Raw genomic sequence first — 24,129 nt, forward strand, 5'->3', positions numbered from 1 at the left:
AATAGAATATGCCAGAAAGTAAAGCAAGTCAAGGCTGTCTTGGTATTTAAGGTCCTGTGAAAAAAGTGAAGGGGGTTAGTCATGCCAGAACCAGGGCTGAGCTTGCCAAGAGCTTCTTTAAGTAACTTTTGCCAACATGACACTATCAATCAATCAAATGTTTATTACGGCTGACTGACCATTAAACAAAGTACAAAATATGAACCAGTACAAAAATCACAGCCTCAGTGGAACCCATTATTATTTAGGGCGACAAAACCAGGAGCTAACTATCACAGCAGGTCTAAGAAATACCACAGCATTCGGAGACATTGCCACCTGTTCAGTAACAGATTTATTGGATTCCTCAAGGAAGGCACACAAAAGAATCTCTAAGGCCGCCTCCTAATAAGGTGATACATTATGTGTTCTCTAACCCTTTGATAACGTCCACAGTAGGTGAACATGAGAGATTGTTTCAAGCTCCAAGTGGCTGCAAGGGCAGCACTGATCCATGACACTAAATAAGGCATGGATGACAAACTCAGCACAACAAATGATGGTTAAGGATTCTAACCTTAAGTAACTCAGTCCCCCTCTTGTACCTTTTAACTATTTTCACCTGACACACAGTCTTTAAATCTTGTCGCTCAGCAGAAAATTGCCATTATAATTTATATATTTCTGCCAGACTTCATGACATGCACACATGTAAATAACCCCAAGTACTTGTACTGAGGTCCCTACTCCACCTATTACTCCACATTACTTTCAGATTCGAAAAGTGACCACCAACACTGCCTCAAGAAGACTATTTAAACAAAATAAATGAGAAATGGTTGAGAAAAAGCAGTGAGCATGCATGCAAGCCTACATGACCACAACATTGCCTCTTGCTGGTCTTTTTTGTTTTTCTTCTCTGCAAGGTTCAAATTCCTCCATATAAACTTTCTTCCTGGATACTACTGGAAAAGTGTAATGGTGGCTCTCATTACCGGAATTCTTGCTCAGTCAGGCTTTGGGACATGCTGACAAACTTAAGAGTCCTACCGATTCAGTATTCCAAAAGGGTCATCAGTTCCAGCATAAACAAGATCCACTTTTCTTTCTTTCCTGAAATTTTGTATGGTCAAAAGCAAAACAAACAAACAAACAAACATACGCTGCATTGTTTCAAGCAGCATACATGTGGATAGTTTTTAGATGAAGGAGGGGTTCAGGAACCTATGAAAGCAACTGTAAGCATGAATATTTCCATGTACACCTGACCTCCGCAGGTGATGATGGGCAGCAGGGGCAGCCCTCTGGCCATTCCCATTTGTTAGAGGGCAGAGCTATGTATGCTGCACAACATGTAATTGCCCCCTTAAACTAACCCATGGCCTAGGGCAGTGGTATCTTTTCAAAGAGGGACACATTTGATGAAGTGAAGGGCCGTAAGGGCCGACCAAACGTGTTGACCTTTTCTTAGGGTTGAAGTTGTTGAGCTTTTTCAAGGATTGAAGTTGCTGAGGTTTCTTTAGGATTTTACCCCAGGAAATAAACTGCCATGGGGGCTGGATTAAACCAACCAGCGGCCCAGATTAGGGCCCCCGAGGCAGACTTTGGACAGGCCTGGCCTAGGGTATAGTGGAGGATGCCATCCCATTACAAATACTGAAGTAAGATTCAACTGACAAAAGCTTCTGTATATGGAATGGGGTGGTGAGCCCCATCTTGTCCTTTGCTTTAAAAAATAAAATATCTCATACAAGACACAATGGATCACTCTGTTCCTCAAATACTGATGTCTATTGCATCATGGGTATAGAGGAGGCACCTTGATGCTGGGAACGGGGACCAACCCAATGAGGAGTTTCAAGGATGGTAAGTAAGGAAGCGTGTTCATCTGAGCAACATAAAACTGGTGTCATTATATTAGCTACTTTCAATGGATTTGAATAGAGAATCAAAATATCAAAGTTTGGAGGAGGTCAGTCATAATTATTAGGGATTTTTATGGTCTTGTTGACAAGAAAGCCAACAGTCAAATGACGTCATGGATGGATTCAGGCAGTGCCGAGTGCTGAATATCAGAGAAACCAAAATCTGCCCAGTTCTTTTATGAAATTCCTTTTTCTGTTCAAGGAAGCATGTGTTAGATCATTCTTCCTGCTCAGTGCCAAGTCTTTAACTCCAACTTGTGATTTTCATTTTTAAAGCCAGCAGTGCCTCAGAAGATTTGCTTTAAGCACACAGATGACTTTTGTAACTGGAAAAATGCATTTCATTTTGTAAAAATGAAAACTATGGTTGCTTTTAGATTTACGCTAGGTTTGTTGAATGAATGAATCAAGTATTCATTAATTTGCTTCTGACCCACTTTCCAAATGACTATTGTCTCCTTTCTTACAAGTAACTACATATTATGTTGCTGACTTTCCACCATTTCCCCAGATTGGTCAATAGGATTCATCATGGGTGGAGCAAGAGATGTTATTTTATGGGGAAATGGTAACAAGACCTTGAAAAAACAAATTAATGATAAAAATGTGTTATTTCCTTTATAGATTTGTGAGAAAACTATTATCTTCCTCTAGAAATGGAATGGTAAGACGTCATCTTTAGAAAGCAATGTTTCTAACCTGGCAGGCACCTTTCTTAGTGGAATGAATTTTCCCTAGCTAAACTGCTACATCTGGGTGATCTGTAGGAAGGCAGAGGCTCTGGTCTGTGAATAACTTGGCTGGGATCACCTCTCCCCCCACCTCTCAATGAAGTTGGTATTTCCTGGTAGAGTGGAGAGAATGTTGAGTATAGACCTGGGCTCAAATTCCCTCTGAACCTTCAAGTTCACTGGTGGCCTTGAGCCATTTCTCTGCCTAGTGTACTTCTGAGGACAACATACCGCAAAAGCTGAGTATGTTGCTTGAGTTCTTGAGATAAGAGGCAGAACACCAAAGCGAAACACGTGAAGGCCCCTTCCTACAACTGGTTATTTTAAAGGTGTGTGATTTATCTTTATCACATGCAAAATACTAGGAAAAGAGAATCAGCTATTATAATTTGTCGCAGTCGGGTGAAATCTACAGAGTTGCTTGCAAAGTTCTCCTGAGCCAGGCTCTGTTAAAAACCCAGAGTTAGTAAAAGCCAGACTCAAATGCGAGGTGAGCTTTTAATTCTTGCTTCAATCCTTCCCCAGCTAGGATCAAAATCTGAGCTAGAGAAGAATTCCCAATTTTCCTTCCACACCAGCTCTTCACTGTCTCCCAAAGCCCTCCTTGTTTCTCATACATGACAATTCATAGCAGAAGCACGTAGGGAGAGAAAGGGTTGCTCGTTATTGTTCAGCCTCTTTGTCACGGCGAATGTCTGTAGGTTTCTGAAATTGTGCTATTGCTAAAACATCACATGAGAAGAAAAGAGGACAAATCTCCTTGTCCCACAATTGTGCCACTATTTACCCCACTGATCATCAAGGAAGAGAAAGCAAGGGTGTGTTTTAGAGTATGTGAGAGGCTGATGGGGAGTTCATTTATTCAAGCTCATAAAATTGTGTTATCCCTGAGGGTTGGAGAGCTGCGTATGAGAGAAGATAATTTCTGAGTTAAATTCAATGACTATTTCAGAGTTAAATTTGAGGAGAGCAAGAGACAGCTTGCTATTCTGAACAGATTAGTTGAGCATTCCCTCTTATCCTACTTTGGATCCCAGGATCCATTTTATATACCAGCTTTATATTTAATTCCTTTTTTTTTAACCCTGACTTGTTAATTATTTGCATGCTTGCTAGCCATGCACCTCTGCCGGGTCAAATCTAGTGCATCAGTTATAGATCTGTAGCATGATTATAAGAGAGGAAATAATAAAAAGCACAAACGTCAAAATCCTGTCTTGAATACCTGTGGTTCCTTCTGAAAAAGACATAAGATTTCAGGTAATTTCCCAGCTGTTTGGGCCCCAGGGGCCAACAGGCTCAGATACAAAGCTTTATACTGGTTGTCAGGCATCTTATTGTGAACTTGGAAAGCCACAATTTCACCATGCCATGGAATTTGGGCGACCAAACAGCTTGCTTTAGCAGCAAAATGGAATGCTGTTCAAAGAGAGAAGAGAGGAATAACTTGGAAACGTCTGATGCTACTTGGCAACCAGTTTGAGATTGCTTTACTCAGTGAAATATGACTTGTCCTTTATCACCTAGCTGCTCATGGCCAAGTTTTCCTTCTGCATTTTACATCTTTCTTTGGTTCACCCTGCCTGTTGTATCTTTGGATAATTTTCTCAACACACTCTCTCTCTCTCTCTCTCTCTCTCTCTCTCTCTGTGTGTGTGTGTGTGTGTGTGTGTAAGTAATATTCCTCTCTCTTTAGTTGTGTATAGGTTTACATATAAATCAAGCCTTTCAGTGCCATAGAGGCTAAGAGGCTGAACCATGGAATAGGTAGTCTCTGCTTGAAGTCTTGTGTCTTACCAGGTGGCCTTAAACAAGCTGCTACTGCTTAGCCATAGTCTCTAGTATGAGAAGAATATGGGGACATAGGAAGCCGTCTTAGATCTGGCCTGACCATTATATCTAGCATTATATTGCCTACACCACAGGTAGTCAATGAGCCCTCTGGATGTATTGAACTACAACTCCAATCAGCCCTAGCCAGCATGACCAGTGGACAAAAAGGATAGAATTTGCAGTCCAGCAACATCCATCCCTTCAGGATCTAAACATGCAGTGAAGTCATCAAAGGTGTCAACTCCACCCAGATTTCTAGGGTCCACAGTTCAGTCTCCTGCTGGGGTGTTGTGAATCTTTACTGCTAAGTATCTAATGTTGAGATGATCTTTCTCCCTCTTTAATGGGGCCCTTCACCCCAGCGGCGGAGCATATGCCCGCGCTGCCCAGGGCGGGTGTGCTCCTGAAGGGTGTGGGGTGTGGAGGGTGCCCTCCCACATGCCACAGTTCAGGGTAGGAGAGGGGCAGGGAAGCTGAAGAAGAAGAGTTTGGATTTGATATCCCGCTTTATCACTACCCGAAGGAGTCTCAAAGCGGCTAACATTCTCCTTTCCCTTCCTCCCCCACAACAAACACTCTGTGAGGTGAGTGGGGCTGAGAGACTTCAAAGAAGCGTGACTAGCCCAAGGTCACCCAGCAGCTGCATGTGGAGGAGCGGAGACGCGAACCCGGTTCCCCAGATTGCGTGTCTATCGCTCTTAACCACTACACCACACTGGCTCTCGCTGCTGCTCACTCTCCTCCTGCTCTCCTCAGCCGGGTCACACATGACCCAGCAATGGAGCTGCTGCGGCTGGGTGCACCTCACCATGGTTGAGGAGGGCTGCTCTTGGCCGCTGGGTCAGAAGAACGGCTGCCGCCCAGCGCAAGGTGTGCCACCCACTCGCCTGCCATTTTGTCACCCCCCTCAGTCATGACACCCAGGGCGGACCGCACCCACCGCACCCCCTTCCTACGCCTCTGCCTCACTCCCCATGAAGGGGGAGAATGTTCAGGAGGTTTGGGGGAGCAGGTGAATTTCTCTGATTTTTAAAAAGGAATTTACACCAGAGATTGGAATTCCATTGGCCTCTAGATGTTGTGGGACGCTAAGTGTCACCATCCTGCACCAGAATGGCCAATGGACAGGTAGCTGGTGGCAGGTAGCTGGTGACAGGACAGGTAGTTGATGGTAGCTGGAATAACAACAATATATAGAGAGCCCCAGGCTCCTCATCCATGGTTACAGCCAAGCAATTGGTTTGTTTTTTGTTTAATATATTTATATGCTGCTTAATATTTTAAACCGTCCCTTAGCAGACAGAGTGCAATAGATATAACAACGAAACTGAGAAAATACAATTCAATGCAACTTCATATGAACCTGCCTGGACCCTGCGATCAAAATGTGAGGTGGTTCTTCGTGTGCCGCCTCCAGGACAGAATCAGAGGGTGGCAAACCAAGAACAGGCTTTTCATGCAGTGGCTCCCTGTTTGTGGAATGCTGTCCCCAGGAAAGTTCAGCTGGAACCTTTGTTATACACCTTTAGGCGCCAGGCAAAAATGTTCTTCAACTAGGCCTTTGGCTGATTAACACCTGATGCCCTTTTAAATAGATTGGGGGGGGGTATTGGTTTGTTTTTGTTTTTATTATGCATTTTGTGTTTTTATATTGTATTTTTATGTTGTGAACTGGCCTGAGATCTATGGATGAAGGGTGGTATACAAACGTAAATAAGAATAAGAATATTGCACAATATTACATCCCCCCTTTTTTACAGCCTTTCCACCTTTCATAGCAGAAGCAAGACTGCCCACAAGACCTCCACAACCTTTCGTGTGTCAGAATTCTCATGGAAGTTATGCTACATCATGACTTAGGTAACATTATAGGTTACAGGTAGCACAGAATGTACTGTATGATTGGCATAAGGAGAACATACATCAATGAGCCTTGGGCTCAAATGCTATTCCCTCCTTTCCCTCCTTTCTCATAAGAATAGCATCAGAAGCGGTTTTATTAGATTAATTGCTGTTTAGTGTGTCATCTGACACCTTAACTGTTGCTAATATTAACTATGGTTAGTTGAAACAAGACAGCTTCATAAACTATGGTTTGGCTTATTTCAACTCACTAAAGTTAAGATTTACCACCGTTTGCCAGGATTCAGTCACTATGATAATTTATGGTTAATCTAAAACAGAAGGGAAAGCTTTTGAACTCTTCCTTAAGGTCATACCACAGGAGGAAGCAGCAGGAGGAGGGGGAGCAAGCAAACCCAGGGGGAGGGTATGTGAATTCTCGTAAATCCTATCTAAACCAGTCCAACGTCTCTGTACAAATCAGTGGCAAAACCTGACAGGTATTAAATCTAAGCCATACCTTAATTGTTAGGCCATATTTTCTATTGTAGCTTTAAACTTAGCAAAGTGCTTAAATGAAAATATAGTGACCCCCATTTTCAGCAATCCTTGTCAGGGGGCACTAAAAATGGGTGGGGAGGGGGATGCCTGTGGGGTTTTTTAAAAAAGGATTTATTATTATTATTATTATTATTATTATTATTATTATTATTATAATACAAAAAACAACTCCATACATTAATGTTGCTTTTTTTAAAAAGAAAACTTAATTCTTCCATTGTTTTAATTTCTTTCATTTACCTCATTGATAAACTGTCCTTCATCCCACTGCAATCCCATGGGGGTTGAAACCCCCATGGGTTCACATCTTTTGATGTGAATCAGCCCATCACAAATTTAATAGGGCTAAATTGAAGCCCTGTTCAGGAATTCCTGAATTTTTACATGAAATTCCAATGGGGTAAGAAGGAGGAACTGATGGGCACTGGTGCCACTGCTGCAGTACTTGTCACTCCACACACACTCCTGCACCAGGGAGCCATCCTTACTCATGTAGACTCAAAATGCAATCTAGAACTCTGGCCAGGGAGAATTCCCCTGCTCTTTGAAACACAGTCCTTTCAAGTAGAAGAAAAGAAATGGCTCAAAAGCAGCAGCAGTTCAGGGGAGCAATGGATGTGGGTGGAAAATATTGTGAAACAGTGGGAAGCAGGATTTTTTCTTTTCTTTTTTGCATTAAAAAAATACGGAGCACCATAAATTTTGCTGCAGTGCCACCTGAGATCTGATTGCAAGAGCTGTCTAACAGAAGCTCAATTTTTTCCCGCAGCCCACCTTATCCCAAGACCTCTGGGTGGGTAATGATTTAGAAGCTATATATTAACAACCAATGATGCCTGGCAAAAAGAAACGTGTGCTGAAACCCTCACATCCTCAAGGGCTTAGTGCCATCTCATATTCACAGTGTTATCAGAATGTGGTTCCTGCCAAGACCAGCTTTATCAGTAGAATGGGAGCAGATTGTCCAGTGTGCTTAATTAGAAGGTAGAATTCCGTCTCTCTTCGTTTTGACACCAGATACAATCATTTTCAGGATCTCTGCCTACCCTAGCAAAAAAATTATATTTGGGAGCTGAATTTTATGATACGGGATGGGGGCGGGGAGTGCAGATCAGTGATATTTCCATGGATGTTTTTATAAGTGGCGTGGGGCAGGAAATGGGGAGGAAAAGGCTACGATAAAGGAACCAGAAGAAAGAGTACCATATCCCATTTGCAATGTCAGGCACGCAGACGGAAAAGATAAAATTCAGCTTTCCTAAAGGTAGCCTTACTTGTACACTTGAAAAACCACAGTACTGGATTTTTTTTCTCTCCAGTGGCTAGGATGTCTCTTTGTCAGCCAAATGATGGCCTTTCTCTAACCCTGAGCATGGACTGACTCAGATGGCAAAGTAAGGTCAACTGAATAAGCATTTCCTGAGCAGCTTGTTTTCCTTGGAGAACTTCCACCCAAGCAGTAACTACTGGACCTGACCTTACATGGAACATTAGTTTTATAGCTGGCAGCCATAAGGTGATACACCCCCAACTGCAGGATTCTGTCTAGTGGACAATGGACCTATGTCTACATCACCACCCTCTCCCCTCCCCAAAAACCCCAAATCCCTACCAACAAAATAAGCACTAATTAATGAGTACACTTGTTGGCAGTGTTGGCGCAGAAACTAAAGAACAAAATGAGCATGTAGAATGAACTGCCATCACGCCCCTAGAGATTGCCCCTCTGTGTCAGGGTTAAGGCCCATTGGTGGAATGGTGGGTAGAAGCTCGCACTGGCACTGCCCACAGCCCATGCAGCTAGACGTGCTCTATGAACAAACAGAGAACTTCATTCTCCCGGACATTCAGTCCAGAAACTAGTATGTCCATTGCAATGACTCAAAGTTCCCAGGCACTTAATGCTTGAACACTGGTAAAAAGTTTGAATATCATGGCCGTCTATAGAGATAGAATGCATATAGGTTTCATTCATATGTCAGTGGCTTGGTGCAGGGAAATCTGTGCCCTTCCCAATGTTCCTGGAATGCAACTCCCATCAAGGGAGGGAGAGAAATTTGATTGAGTTTACATTTATAGGCAGGTCTATCAAATTTGCATGTGGCCCTCGAGGGTTGGCCTAGGATGAATGTGGCACTCAGGTGATTAATAATGAAATAAATTGTTAATATTTTAATCCCCAAAATGTGTGGAGTTTCAAAACAGGTGGTGTGGGGATGTATGTCTGAGTTATAATACCATAGCAATCTCCAGTGCTTTTATTTTTTCATCTAATATACACTTCAAAAGAGTACACAAGGGGAGTTGTAACTGTACAGTGCTACCTCTGGTTATGAACTTAATTCGTTCCAGAGGTCCGTTCTTAAGCTGAAACTGGTCTTATCCTGAAGCCCGCTTTCGCTAATGGGGTCTCCTGCTGCACGCACACCTCCGGCACACGATTTTCGTTCTCATCCTGGGGCAAAGTTCGCAACCAGGAGCAGCTACTTCTGGGTTAGTGGAGTTCGTAACCTGAAGCGTTTGTAACCAGAAGCGGTTGTAACCAGAGATACAACTGTACATCACACATAGGAATGAGGCTGCCATTGCTCTCTTTTTCTCTATTTGGGTACATTTACAGAAAGATTTCAACACCCCAGGAGCACAAATCAAGTAACGTTTTTGTCTATTATCCCATAGCTAAGATTTCAAACCTTGTCACATTATTCATTTTGAGCCAGCAGTTCAACACTTCGTTTTGGCTTACTCATACTTAGCATACCAGTGATGGGAAATTGATTTAACTCGGCATCAGGAATACACCTTCTACCTTTTCAGTTATCACGTTGATTCCTGTGGTGGCAACTGAGACAGACCTCAGAAGTGAGGCCAAGCATTATAAAGAACCCCCTAAAGTTAGACAAGAGTTTTCTACTTGGGTATTCTCCCTGACAGTAAAATATCCATTGTTTGGGCTTCAGTTTTAACCTCCCCACAAAGAGTGATTCTTTTTTATTTCTAATGAAGTGGCTTGTGTGTGTGTGTGTGTGTGTGTGTGTGTGTGTATGTGAGAGAGAGAGAGAGAGAGAGTGTCACAATCGTGTCACAACCCACACCGTACATCTAAAGCACTCTTATACCACTTTAACAGTCATGGCACCCTTCAAAGAAACCCGAAAAGTGCAGTTTGTGAAGTGTATCAACATCACAGAGCTATAAGTCCCAGCACCCTTAAAAGCTTCAATTCTCAGGATTCTTCATGACTGTTAAAGAGTATGAGTGCTTTAAATGCATGGCATGGATGTGACCCTTGTCCAACTCCCTGCTCAATGCCATATCCGCAATGCAGGATGCAACTACAATGCTTGTCCAGCCTCAGCTTAAATATTTCCAGCAAAGCAGAGCCCTTCACCTCCCAAGGCAGTCCACTGTTCCACTGTCAAATAACCCTTATCACTAGGAAGTCTCTTCTAATGTTTAATCCAATTCAGTTTCCTTGCCATTTCCACCAATGGGTTCAAGCCCAGCCCTCTGGAGCAACAGAGAACAAATGAACAAAGAAATCGAGGAAAGCAGTGGAGACACAGGCTATATATGACTTTGCTTATACACACTGCCTCTGGAATGGAAGCCTTGTGTGTGCTGCATTTACACTGTACCCTGACATATGTTGTAGCTTCCTAGCTGCTAAATATCACTGCTCTGCAACTGATCCACTATTGATAACCAAGGGCAAATCCTTTTAATCAAAGACTGAAACTCTTATAGATATTAGCTGAATTCACCTTAAGGATCAGAGAGGAGAAGCCATTTAGCTACTCTAGTGCTCTTCTCCGGCCAAGCAATGGCCTTTATCCATGCAGTCACATGATCACCTAGCTTTCTGGAGGCCAATGCAGGTTTTTTCCTATCCCTGCTACCCAAACCTATTGAAGCCAAGTCAATAGCAAGGACTGATCAGTGCAAAACACTCATCTCCTAGCAGTTGCTTTATGCAGTCATTTCCTCTCTCCCACACTTCCCACTTCAATAAACGTCAATTCATACAACCGCTCAGACCAGATGCTGTAGTAAAGCGAGTTTGGCAATGCAATGTGGAACCCTCTTTGTCACTTGCTTAAAAGTGCTGTGCTGCACTTCTCAAGAGTTGCCAGATGCAACATGTTCTACCGGAGGTGGGGGTGGGAATCCTAGCAAATACAACAGGAGGATGAGGGAAATAACTGTGTTAAAGGTTGCTGGGCAGTGCCACATTTACATATAAGCTAAACAAGCTATAGCTTAGGGCCCCACTCTCTTGGGGCCCCCCCAAAAATGTAAAGGAAAAAACCTGTATTAATTGTATTTCAGTTCAACAATTACTTTGATACATATTTTGTTATGTGCAAATGGCTTTAGATACCTATTAGATCCATAAATTACCATATAGCATGTATTTGACACAAAAAAGCAATTTGTTGTTGACGAAGGACCCCATTACCTTCAGTAGCTCATCAAACCTAAATCCGGCAGGGAGTGGAGGGCAGAGGGAAGATGCTGAACTTAGACCAAATATTGTGCTTTGCCAGTGGCGTAGCATGGGGGGTGCAGGGGGGGCCGGCCGCACCGGGCACAACACCTGGGGGTTAGGGTTAGGGGGCACAAATCCATGGGCTAGGGGACGCAAATTACATGCCTTGCCCCGGGTGCTGACAACCCACGCTACGCCACTGTGCTTTGCTTGACCTTTGGATTTTGAAGAGCTCTGGGGTGCAGTAGAGTAAGCCACATTTTGTGCGTGGTTTGCTAGAACTATGCATACGCAAGCCTCAAATAACTGTATCCCCATGGAAAACGAGGGGAGAGGGGATTAGAACTGATTGTATGAGGGAAATGGTAGCAAATGTTCAAACTTACTGAAATAAAATCCTCTTTCTCCGCAGACAAATTGAAGAGCGTCAACCAGCTCAGCACCACAAAGTGTCTCCGGGGCAGCAGCAGCAGAGGAGCTGGTTAATGTAAGCAAACACAGGCCAAAGTAGAAGAGATGAATGTAGGACACAGTGTGCATCTTCACCTGCCAAAGAAGTAAAAGAGAGAGAGAGACTGCATCAGAGTTTCCCAGTAGAATCCTGAAGCATGGCCTTTTTGGGGAAATTTCCCATTCTGCTTCACCCACCAGGTCCACATTGTTCCTCTCCCACCTCCTATTTACTGTGAAAGTTGGTTGCCATATGCCATGTGTTAGGAGGACCCCTGGTGCTTTTGACAAAAGTGAACTTTAAAGCAAATTTGGCAAAGGGAAAACGTAGAGATTTGATAAGAGCATTAGCATTAGAGAGCCAGTGTGGTGCAGCGGTTAGAGTGTCAGACCAGGACCTGGGAGACCAGTGTTCAAATCCCCACTTGACCATGAAGCTTACAGGGTGACCTTGGCCCAGTCACTGACACTCAGCCTGATCTACGTCACAGGGTTGTGGTGGGGATTACATGAGGAGAGGGACACCCACGTACGCCACCTTGAACTCCTTGGAGAAAAAGTGGGATATAAATGCAACAAATCCATAAAATAAATTAATCAACGGGTCTCACACAGTCTGGAACACCACTAGATTTCTCCTGAAAAGTGAATTCAGAAGCATTTGGCCTCAGATGATAACATCTGGGGAATTTTGAGGGCCCAAAGAGTTTTGGTAGACTAGAGCACTGGTGGAGAACCTCTGACCTGGGGGTTCAACGTGGCCCTCAAGGCATCTCTATCCATCCCTCAGAAGTGCCCCCAGGCCACATCCCATAGCCGTCCTGCACCATGCTCTGAATGCTTTTGCCTGGGTAGAATGTATCCTTGAACCGTAATAACACATCTTGATTTTCTTGAAAGAAGTGTGTGTGTGTGTGTGTGGCTGGAATGCAGCCTGCTGAAGATGCATTGCCTCACCCACTTTTTGCCTTGGACCACACCCACCATTGGCACACGGTCCCTCAGAAGGTTGCCCAGGAGAAAATGTGGCCCTTTGGCTGAAAAAGGTCCCTGCTGACTTGATAGTAGAGGAATTTCTTTGTATGTGCAGGGTGCATTTTTACCAAGTGCATATGTTGTTTCCATAATCACAGAGCACACGTCCAATAATTTCTGCTTGGTAGGCAATTTCTGCTGGGGTGCTTCTTTCCCCAATGCAACAGCTAGTTGGAACCCCAGTCTACTGTGGCTGATAGTGAGAGCCCACTACACACTTGGTGTCCTGGACCAATTTCTGTGTTGTTGGATACACAAGCCTGGTTCTATAGACAAGATAGCACACAGCAGGGGCTACAAGCTTCAGTAGATTAAAATCCTTCCTTACTTCCCACCGCGATAATTGATGGCGCTAAGAATAATACTTAGGATCCATGCAGAGGGAATATCAAGATGCTGGTCTGATTAAAGAGATGCATTTTCTTTTCATCTTGTACCACAGCAAGAAGCTGGTTCAGCTTTCAGGGCACCACCACCACCACAGGAACAATGGAAAGAGACATTGCTGGTTTCTGGGGTGAGAGCACCTGCATAACATGCTTGCAATTATGTTCTGTGCAGTCATGTTTTATGTTCTGGGTGAACCCTTAAACCATATTGTACGAGAATGCAGATGCTGGCAGGCCAAAGGTGTAATGAAGGTGGGAGAAGGACATAGGCTTCCAGGCCTAATCTTTCCTTCAATGACCCATTTATGACTAATAGCTGGGAATGGCTGAGGATTTATTGCATTCAATCCATCACCACATTTCCTTATTGGCCAATTAGATGTCTCTGGGAAGCCCAGAGGCAGGTTATAGGAACATAGAATATAGTAATATAGGAAACTGCCTTACACAGTCAGACAATTTGACCATCTACCTTAGTATTGTTTACACCAGTCTTCTCTAACCTTGGGTCCCCAGATGTTGATTCAGACTTGTTAGAGTTGCATCCAAGATAGCTCACATTATATTGAAGCAGAGACTATGGCTGCATTCACATGGCGGTTCATTCCATTTTCATGACTTTTCCCTAAGTGTTAAGTTCCTCATCATAGTTCAGATTTCACACAATGTAAAAGCCACTTCTGGGACTATAATGTAATATACTCCAAGTTCAGTGCTCTTTTCCTTATTATTTGTTTCCAGAAAAATAATAATCTGTTTATAACTAGTATGGAAATGAGGGCTAAACTTGCACTATATTCCACTATAGTCCTGGAAGTGGTTTTTACAGCATGCGAAAGCTCAAATGTAATGTGGACATTAACAGGGAAAAGTCATGAAAACTGAATAAACTGCAATGCGAATGCAGCGTAAATGTGACAATGTTAAGTTATACAAAAAACCCTTGCTTTCCTTCACAATAAGGAAATATCTTCTAAGGTCCTAGGATAAGTACCATATTTTTCGCCCCATAGGACGCACCGGCCCATAGGATGCACCTAGTTTTTTTGGGGGGAAATAAAGGGGAAAAAAATTATTTCCCCCCCAGGTGCAGGGCTGGGGCGGGGGAAGCCCGAGCTTCCCCCGCCCCCAGCACAGGCTGCTATCTGCAAGCCGCGGGAGAGCTGTGCAACTTTGTGCAGCTCTCCCACGGCTAGCGGAGAGCTGCGCGAAGCCGGAAGCCTGGGGCATGCTGATCTCAGCGTGCCCCAAGCTTCTGGGTGCAGGCAAGCTCTCCGCTAGCCGTGGGAGAGCTGCGTGAAGTCGCACAGCTCTCCCACGGGTTGCGGATAGCTTCCTGAAGCCTGGAGAGCGAGAAGGGTCAGTGAGCACTGACCCCTCTCGCTCTCCAGGCTTCAGCGAAAGCCTGCATTCGCCCCATAGGACGCACACACATTCCCCCTTCATTTTTGGAGGGGGAAAAGTGCGTCCTATAGGGCGAAAAATACGGTAATGTTTGGGGCAATGAGTCTTCCTGCCTGCCTGGTCAGTTTTTCAGCACTGTCCAATTGTGTGGCTTGTACAGAATTAGAAAACCTAATTCTGCACCCACCAGGGTTTAACTTGAGCCAAACCTTGTTTGCGGGTTCAGTCACAGAAGCTACTTTCAAATATAGGGCTCATCCCAGGAACATGTGAAGTCATTAACAGGGCACCACTGAACATGTGTTGGGTGCATTTTGTTCTTCCCTGAGCAACTGCTTTTTGCCCACACATATCTGGGATTGGTGGGGGAAAGGCACAGAGAGCCCAGGGCTTCCAGACAGAGGCATGGACTCAAGCCTCCCTTGATTGGAAATGGACATTCTCCCACCATATGTGAGACAACCAGAGCAGGGATCAAGCCAAGCCACATCCCATGCAGTCAAAGGTCATGCAAATCAATCCTCTGAGGGAAATTGTAAGGTGGGGAGGGGTAGAAAAACACGGAAAACGTCCAGAGTCCAAAGTCTCTAAAGGCTTTCCAGTCCCTTTGTTATGAAGACTGTTCCTGAAAGTGTAGGGAAAAGAGAATTGTCAGATTCAACAGAAGACAAAGCTTCTCTAACCACTGTAACTCACAGAGTTGCCCCTGCCTCCCCCAAAATGCTCTTTTGCATTACAGTTAAAAGCACAGGAGCCCTACCCTGAGTATCTTATTGATCCTGGCAGCTAATAGGTAAACCCAGGCAGTGTTACAGTTGTCAGTTTGCAGAGGGTTTAAATCAACAGATATAGTATGGTTCAACTGCAAAGGGCAAGGCCAAATGGATTGGGTGTGGTCCAGCTACCAAAGCAGCTCTAAACCCTTGTATAAATGCTGTTTAAATTAGGATTAGCAGCTGCTTTGTGTTACTGGAGCAGCACAAAGCAGCTGCAGTGAACTGATCTCTCCTGGACATCAGTGACAATTTAGTCACATTCTTCCCCAGAACGTTTGAAGGACCAGGCGGAAATGGCAAACACAAGCACCATCAAAGCACAAAAGCACTTCTTATGTTTTGTTAGATTCAGAAGCAATTGGGAACACCTAAACACCTGCTAGATAGGAATTCTGAAATACAGCTGGGACCAGTTCTAGTGTGCTGCTTATTACTTCTTCCAGGACACTCCATTCTGAATCTCCTTGGTTTTCTCCAGCTCCCTGCAACAGATGCTCAACATTTTCTGGCTACTGAGAATGGAGAGGAGATACGATAATCATCTTCAAATATCTAAAGGGCTGTCACCTGGAGGATGGGGCAAGCTTGTTTTCTCCTGGTCTGCAGGCTAGGACCCAAACCAATGGATTCAAGTTGCAAGAAAGGATATTGCAACTAAACTTCAGGAAGAACTTTCTGACAGTAAGAGCTGTTTGACAGTGGAACACCTCCCATGAGAGGTGGTGGTCATTCCTTCCTTGGAAGTTTTAAAGCAGAAGTTGGGTAGCCATCTGTCATGTATCATCTAGTTGAGATTCCTGCATTGCAAGGGGTTGGCCTAGATGATTCTCGGGATCCCTTCCAAGTCAACAATTCTGTGATTCTCCACCCCCAACCCAGTCACACTGATACCTCCATCTTGTTTCTCAGCTGTGTTTTGGCCACATTAACATCATGATCCTACATCTTTGTTATATTGAGTAATCCTTCATATATAAGACATTTCTCAACTCCCCCCCCCACCGCACTGTATCATACCCCAACATGACCAAAACCCCAGATCCAGAAGAGCCTATGCAAATAGGAAAAGAGGATATTCTCAATGGCTGGGTTCACCATGGTTGTAAAGTAGGTTTGGTCTCAGTAGTGTCCTCTTTCAGTTTGCCCCATATGGCTGCCATTCACTCTCATTGGAAAAAGTACATGGTAAGCTTATTCTGTAAGGCATGACTGGAGAACCTGTGGTCCTCCAGGTGTTTGTCAGCCCCACAAAGCATGGCCAACAGACAGGGATGATGGGAGTTGGATCCCAGCAACATCTGGAACATGGTTTCCCACTGCTAGCATAAGGGCAGAATCTACCCTTGGCACCTGGACTGGTCCTACCATTCAGGGAGCTCATGGTTAATACAGAGCGAGTGAGGATCCATTGCCCCTGCGCAGGCCTTGCTCTTTGCAAGCCAACACTCTATGCCCAGCTATGACTGGTGGGTTAATTGCTAGTTTGTATTAAAACAGCTAGTATAGAAGCTGGAACCATCACTTTCATTCATCATAATGACATTGATACAATGAAAACATCCAACACAAAGACCAAAATGAGATACACCAAGGAGTGATTGGAAAATACCCATTCTTCGCATTTGCAACATGAGTCCTCCCTCAGCTTTGTAACGTTAAAAAATAAATTGGCAAAACAAAAGAAAAACCCTGAATGCATGAACATGACAGTAAAAGTTTTTGGGAAAAGTTTTCAATTAGCAATAATTGCGCCTCGGATTAACCTCATTGGCTACGATACTGCCACTGCGCAAAGCTATGACAGTAAAGCCCCTCTGTATTTCATTCTTAAAGCTCTGAAGAGGCGATGTTTTAATAATATCACTTCCTCTGTTCAATGATATCTTAAAAGCTGTTGCGTGCAGAGGTAAATCACCTGCTGACTTCATGCTCTTGCTTCCAAGGATGCAGTTCAAAGAGCTCTTCCATCATGGTCTCAACGGAATGGCATTGTGTATCTGTCTAAGAACACTGTGTGTTTAGCAGGGTGTTCTTAATTCACATCTGGCCTTGCCTCAAACATAAGCCTCATTCAGCAATGTTATATTTTTTAAAGACTTTTCGGGAGAGTTACGTTGTAAGTGAAGTATCAGTTCTGGGACAAGATACAGGGTCTCCATGTCCCCCCCCCCCTTCTTTAGTGCAAGCCAAGAATATGACACAATGCAATTGCCAAGAGTTTCAACACTCCCCCCACCCTGACAAATTATAAAACAATCAATGACTTGGAGGAAAGGGATGGATTCATATGCTCCTAGGCCAAATGGACCTATGGACCTAGCTCTGAAAAAACATAAAATTGTCCCTTAAAAGATTATTCAGGAATCTGACAGAAATAATACTCTCTTCTGTACCTTTCCTGTTCATTTTCATTTAGATGGGGATGGTGGGATTCATAAGAAAATACTTACGATGATCTAACAATTTGGCTGCTGGTCTTTTCAATAGGTGTGTCCAATTTATTGTATGTCCAAACTGAATGGGAAACAGAGGCCTTTAAAAGCACGCACTGCCATGTGGGTGGAGTTTTATCGAAGCATCTGATTACATTTGGACTCTGAGTCTGACTCAGGACAGTGCAAGGCAGGCTAAACACCCCTATAATGAATGACCAATTGTGTTTACAGCTGAGATTTTCACAAATCTCTCCTTCAGGAGAAGATCCAGTGTCTACTACATGTGGAGAGCGGCGGTCCAAAACAGTGGCACTTAAGGAAGCCAACAGATGGCTTGCTCCATGGCTTTTACACCTTCCTTGCCCTTCCGCAACTCCTCCCATTCAACAAGCTTTAAATCAAGCAGCACATATGAATGTTCCAGCGAAATTTGGGTGAGCGCTGATTCGTCTAAACGGATGACGCTTTCAATTGACTGAAAACATTTCTCAGAGACACAGCGGTGGCAGCAGGGATGCCACAGATTAAAATGCATTCATTTGTATGTTTCCGAACTTGTCTGGCTGCCCCAAGAACCAAGTATCAGTCTATGCTAAGTAAATACACATGCAAACTGCCCTACTGTCAAAGACAGCACCACAAATCATCAATCTGTTACTAGACACATCTTGTGATAGAGAAATAACCTAACACAGTGGATGCAATCAAAGTAATGCAGTGGAAGATTTAAACAAGAGGTCTATACGGATGGTTTTCCCAACCGACAATCACAAGTCACACAGCCTCTAGTTCCCATGGAAAGGGATTAGCAAAATCAGTGCAGACAGCAGAATGTAAAGGAAAGTTGGGGGTAGACCCCCATGCTTCTAGCTCATATGAAAGGGTCTAGTAGAATCCAGAATGTTGGGGAAAGCACCCATACAATATATTGCTTATCTCTTTCTGAAGATGCCTTTTACCCTTCTTAGAACTTCTGGACTGAAACTGCAGTCCTTCTTAGACTCACTAGGGAGTAAGTCCCTTAGAGCTTAGTCAGGTGTGGTTCTGTTAGCATGTTTAGGTCATGCACACCAAACTGGCAGAAGCTGTCTTCACTTATAAATTGGGATAGCTCAGTTGATTTCAGTAGACCATGGCTAAATGACAGCAATTTGGAATCTGTAGTATATTGGGGATATATATATAAAAAACAACCTCAGTAGTTTAATTCCAACTCTTCAGTAAACTGAGCAAAGGATGCACATAGTTGTGGAATTGTAACTCTGACTCTCCAATGGCTACTGAATTCAGCAAGATTTGCATTGCATTCTGTTTGCTTCTACTGTTACAAAATTCCCCCATCTTAAAATGAAATGGATAAATCCTACTTAGATAATTAAAAAAACAAAACTAAATTGGCACCTACTGCTTTAGAGACTGTGTCAGCTGTACAAAATCCTGCTACAAATGGAAAAACAAAACAAAAAAAATTGTTCTTGAAGGATATAATCTTGCTGAGAATGGAAACTTGAGCGAAGGCCAGCTGAGAGAAACAGAGGTCAGTGCATCTACTGAAGCCAAAATTAACCTTAAAAGCTTTTTATGTTCTTAAGGAGCAATGACTAGTAATATGGTATAAAAATTCCATCTCCAACTTTGCCTGACAAAAGCCTCTTTGCAGAGTGCAAAATAAAGCTTGACATGAAGATATCTCTACTTTCCTTAATGCAGAATAACTTAATCTTATCATCAATCTGCATAGCCAGCAAAAGCTGTACATGGTTTCTGTTTTAGAAAAGGAAAAACAAACTTAATGTTGACTTAACAGGAAAGCATTAAAAAGAAGTAAATGTACAACACTGTCAGAAAACAGCTGTACGTTCAATGTTAATTCTGTGCATATAGCAGTCTTACAGAAGTGAACCAGCTACCTGCTGTCAAATGACTATCACAATGTCAGCATTTGCACCTGCAGAGAAACTTTAAAATTTCTTGCTCCATGCTAGCAGCACTAGCTACAGAAAATGATGTTAGTAGAAATTTCAGATATGACAAGCTAGCCAGAATTTTGCAAAAAAAGTTTCCCCAACACAAGCTGAATTCCTAAGTGCCTGCAATAGCTTTACCTCGTCAGTTACCTAGCTGTGTTCAGAACAACCATCACATGCAGTCATTCTTCAGCTCTGCTAAAACTGTCTGTTCAGCAGTTTAGAAATAAAATTCCCAGTACAGAAATAATGACACTGAAAAAAGTGCATATAACACTCTTCTAAGCAGAATCAGATTACACACAATATAATCATAATATTTTCTTTAAAAAGAAAAATCAAATAGGAAGAAAGATTTACCTTCAAGAAATCACAAAAGCAGCACTTAAATAATTGTGTTGAAAGACTGTTGATTTTTTCCATTGCTTCTTAAGTGCAAACTCTGGAAATGAATTGGTTAGCAGTAATAATGAGGTGGGGGAGGGAAAAAAAGGGAAGAAAAGAAATCCAGAGAGAGGTGAGATGTTGAGAGCAATGTCACATTTCAATATTGAGGACTTTTATTCCATTGCGCAGGCTCTATCTGCACTGATTTTAGCAGTGACAGTGAGATTTAGCAAACAGAAGAGGGATTTAGAGAAAATCCTCACATTTATCTACATTACACAGACACTGTAGACAGGAAACAGCTGGGGGAACATTTGCCTTCTCTCTCTCTCCCTCTCCCTCTTCTGGCAAAGTTACTGAGTAAGGACTTTTTTGGGCATGGTGACAAATAACATCATACCTTTGCATTCTGAAACTGGAGCACTGGAGCATGTTCTCTCTCCCCCCCCCCCCAGAAGAATGTACATTAGCAAAGGGCAGGGGGAGGAGGGAAAACAGTTTAAGAAGTCAAAGAAACTGAAGCTGCAATGGGAAATGAAATGTATGAATGGTCACGTTTCAGCCGGCTTCACACACAGCCAGAGATCAGCTGTCGTTTACCTTTCAGCTGAACGAAATGAGAAGCTGGATGCATCTATGCACACTTGAGCCCACCATCAAAACAAGCTCCTGCTAACGTTAACTCTGAAATCACAAGTTTGCAGACTGATCTGTTATAGAGTGCTTGATTGGAGGCTTTCTAACTTTTATTAAATCACATGAAATCACATTGCAATCTGCCCTACCTTACAGGCTAATGTGATTTCCTATCCTCTCTGACTACAGCAAAGAGCACTTCCATTTCTTTTAGTGGCTGCCTCGTGGGATTTTGTTTATTCTGTTTGTAAAAAAAAATAGTAATAGAGGGTTGAAGAGGTGCTTGGGAAAAGGGGTGCTTTGTTTGAGAACTGCATCACAAAATTTGGGTAAGTGTGAATTTTGAAGTGTGGTGAATTTGATAGATTCTGCTTAAAATGCAAACTGAATCAAAATTTTCTCCCATTCCTAGGTAGGTACCCCTGCCCGTTCGGGCCAGTCTTGTCAGACTCTAGGGTTGTGCGCTCATCTCACTCTAGAGGCCGGGAGCCAGCGCTGTCCTCAGACACTTCCGGGTCACGTGGCCAGCGTGACAAGCTGCATCTGGCGAGCCAGCACAGCACACGGAACGCCGTTTACCTTCCCACTAGTAAGCGGTCCCTATTTATCTACTTGCATCGCCGACCATGCGATCAGCAAGTCCTAGGCGCTGAGGTTTTACCCACAGCACCACCTGCGTCCCCATTCCTAGGTAGATGATGGCAAAGAACTCTGGCTACGATTTTGCTGGAGGTGCTGCTGTCAAGGCGGGAGGCGGGAGCAAGCCAGTAATAACTCACAAGATGTCAGTGATGTTAACTCTTTATTTATATAAACCAAATAGCTCACGCCTGGTGATCTCAGCAACTCTTCCCAGTAGGTCTTGCCCCAATGAGGCAGTTGCAAGGAATGAATGGCTCTGCCTTCCCACCATTCTCTAAGGCTCCCCCCCCCCAGTCCTTCCCCAGCAACCTGAGGCTCCTTCTTCTTGTCTCTCTTTGCTCCACCCTTTTCATTCCTCTTTGTGTTCTGAGAGACCAGGTTTGGAGGGCAGTTGGATGCAGCAGGAGGGGGAGACTCCCTGGCTTCTTCAGCTGTCTGCTTGATCTCTGCCTCTTAACCCCGCTCCTCTCCAACCACCACTTCTGCCTCTCATTCTGGACTGCCTTCTGCCCCCTGTTGCCTCTACAACTTCCGACACCTCCTCCCCCCAGGCTGCTCCTTCTCCCTCTGAGCAGGCAGGGCTACTCTCAGTATCTGAGGGCGCAGGAGTGGGTTTATCAGTGAGAGGCTCCGCCATGCTTGGAGAGGGAGGCAGGGACAGAGAAGGTGATGGAACACCCAGGTACGGATGAGACAAGAGAGCAGGTTGAATGATAAGTTGTAGAGTTGAAAGGGATTCTGAGGGTCTTCTAGTCCAACTGCTTGCTACAAAGGAATCTCAACTAAAGCATACATGACAGATGCCCATCCAACCTCCAATGAAGGAGAGTCCACCACCTTCTGAGGGAGCCTGTTCCACTGCTGAATAGCTCTTGAGGCAGCCCCCATCCAGGATCCTCACTAGCCGATTCCCCCACTCCCATCAGAGGCCACCACATCCTGCTGGAGCTTTCCTCTGGGTCCTTGGCCAATTCTCCACCTACATTGCCCCGACTTGGCCACCCCACGACACATTTAACAGGAGATGAATGCATCATACATTTTTACTCCATTGCACTACAGTCCTTCCCCAATGAGCTAGGCTGAAGGAAAGGGCATACATTCAGCAAGGACTCTACACCTTGACTTGTTCCGTAGCCGGTTTACACATTTCCACAGAGACAGCATTGGGCTTTGGCAAGATTATCCACTTTTTATCTTATCGTGGTCTGAAAGAATCTTGTGTGAGATTTGATAAGCAATTTATTGACTCATGTTTGAAGGTCTACACATTTCCTAGAAACCACTGTCAGTATGAAAGGCGGCGGGGGGGGGGGGGGGGAGAAAGATGACTCAGTAGAAGAGAGGCCAAGAAGTCCCTTGTCTGCTTCCCACAGATAAATCGTATTTCTCTTTCTGACTTACGCCAGGAATGCAACTTTCACCAGTTGAACAGATTCCTTAAAACTGTTGGAAATGCTGTCTTTGGATTTTATAACTCATACGATATAGAGAGTGAAATGCAGGAACCAGCCTCACAGAGGCACCATGTTCTCAAGTTGATTGAGGGGGCTCAATGTGACATCCTGACATTGCACGTGTGACATTGCGAGGAGCCAGCGGGTGGAACCAAACACCCTCTGAACATGGAGGGGGCCTGGCCCTTTAAAAAAACCCCAAAAACGGGGGAGGGGGAGACTGCCTCAGCCCCTAGGAGCCGGTGCCTATGCAGCCTCATAATGGGAATTACTGTAGACTAATAATAATTAGGGCTGCTTTGCAACAGTCAATGCAGGTCTCCATGCGCTGCCTTTTGGCTTGATCTACAATTTTCTCTGCAAATGATTTGGGGTGTTACGAAATCTTAATTCAGAGTGACTTAAATGGTGTTTTCTGTGATGTTCCATTGTGCATAACAGAACTTGAGCACCATTCCCTTGAAGCTGAAGCACCTTGTATTTTTAGTGCTCCTAAATGCTTAGCTTTGGAGTAGGGGACCAGCTCCAGGGGGACAAGCCCTTTTGCGCCCCAAATATTTTTGGGGTGGGGGCCATGTTTCATTGAAGTCATGTCATGTGCTTTAAACATTCTTTAAATTTAGGATAAGGTATGCAACCTTAGGGACGCGGGTGGCGCTGTGGGTTAAACCACAGAGCCTAGGACTTGCCGATCAGAAGGTTGGCGGTTTGAATCCCCGTGACGGAGTGAGCTCCCGTTGCTTGGTCCCTACTCCTGCCAACCTAGCAGTTCGAAAGCACATCAAAGAGCAAGTAGATAAATAGGTACTGCTCCAGGGGGAAGGTAAACGGCATTTCCGTGTGCTGCTCTGGTTTTGCCAGAAGCAGCTTAGTCATGCTGGCCACATGACCTGGAGGCTGTACGCCAGCTCCCTCGGCCAATAAAGCGAGATGAGTGCTGCAACCCCAGAGTTGGCCACGACTGGACCTAATGGTCAGGGGTCCCTTTACCTTTACTTTTATGCAACCTTAGCGGGCTTTAAATGGGAATTATGGAGGGCACATCTACCAGTGACTATTTTTTATGTCATCTAATGGAGTCCTTCAACTGGGACGCAGGTGGCGCTGTGGGTTAAAGCCTCAGCGCCTAGGACTTGCCGATCGAAAGGTCGGCGGTTCGAATCTCTGTGGTGGGGTGCGCTCCCGCTGCTC

General features: G+C 44.2%; 1 protein-coding gene and 1 long non-coding RNA gene across 8 annotated transcripts in view; one reads left to right on the forward strand and one right to left on the reverse strand.

Moving 5' to 3' along the window:
- The window catches only part of IGF1 (insulin like growth factor 1), a 65,021-nt gene extending 44,324 nt beyond the window's left edge, over positions 1-20,697 (reverse strand). For 4 of the 7 annotated variants that reach the window (XM_079993167.1, XM_079993162.1, XM_079993166.1 and 1 more), the window contains exons 1-2: positions 20,177-20,495; positions 11,747-11,906 (exon numbers count right to left, since the gene is read on the reverse strand). In XM_079993167.1, coding sequence (XP_079849293.1) covers positions 11,747-11,906; positions 20,177-20,239 — 223 coding nt within the window. In that variant the 5' untranslated portion in view covers positions 20,240-20,495. Of the gene's footprint in view, positions 1-11,746; positions 11,907-17,864; positions 17,904-20,176; positions 20,499-20,603 lie in introns of those variants that run through there. The other 3 variants (XM_079993165.1, XM_079993161.1, XM_079993164.1) reach the window with 3 other exon arrangements.
- Positions 1-24,129, forward strand: part of LOC307225347 — an 85,566-nt gene that overhangs the window by 55,332 nt on the left and 6,105 nt on the right. The window contains exon 4 of the long non-coding RNA XR_013842915.1: positions 11,773-11,847. This is a non-coding gene — a long non-coding RNA (uncharacterized lncRNA). The remainder of the gene's footprint in view (positions 1-11,772; positions 11,848-24,129) is intronic.

Source organism: Podarcis cretensis (genome assembly GCF_951804945.1).
Source record: "Podarcis cretensis genome assembly, chromosome: 10".
Classification (NCBI taxonomy): Eukaryota; Metazoa; Chordata; class Lepidosauria; order Squamata; family Lacertidae; genus Podarcis; species Podarcis cretensis.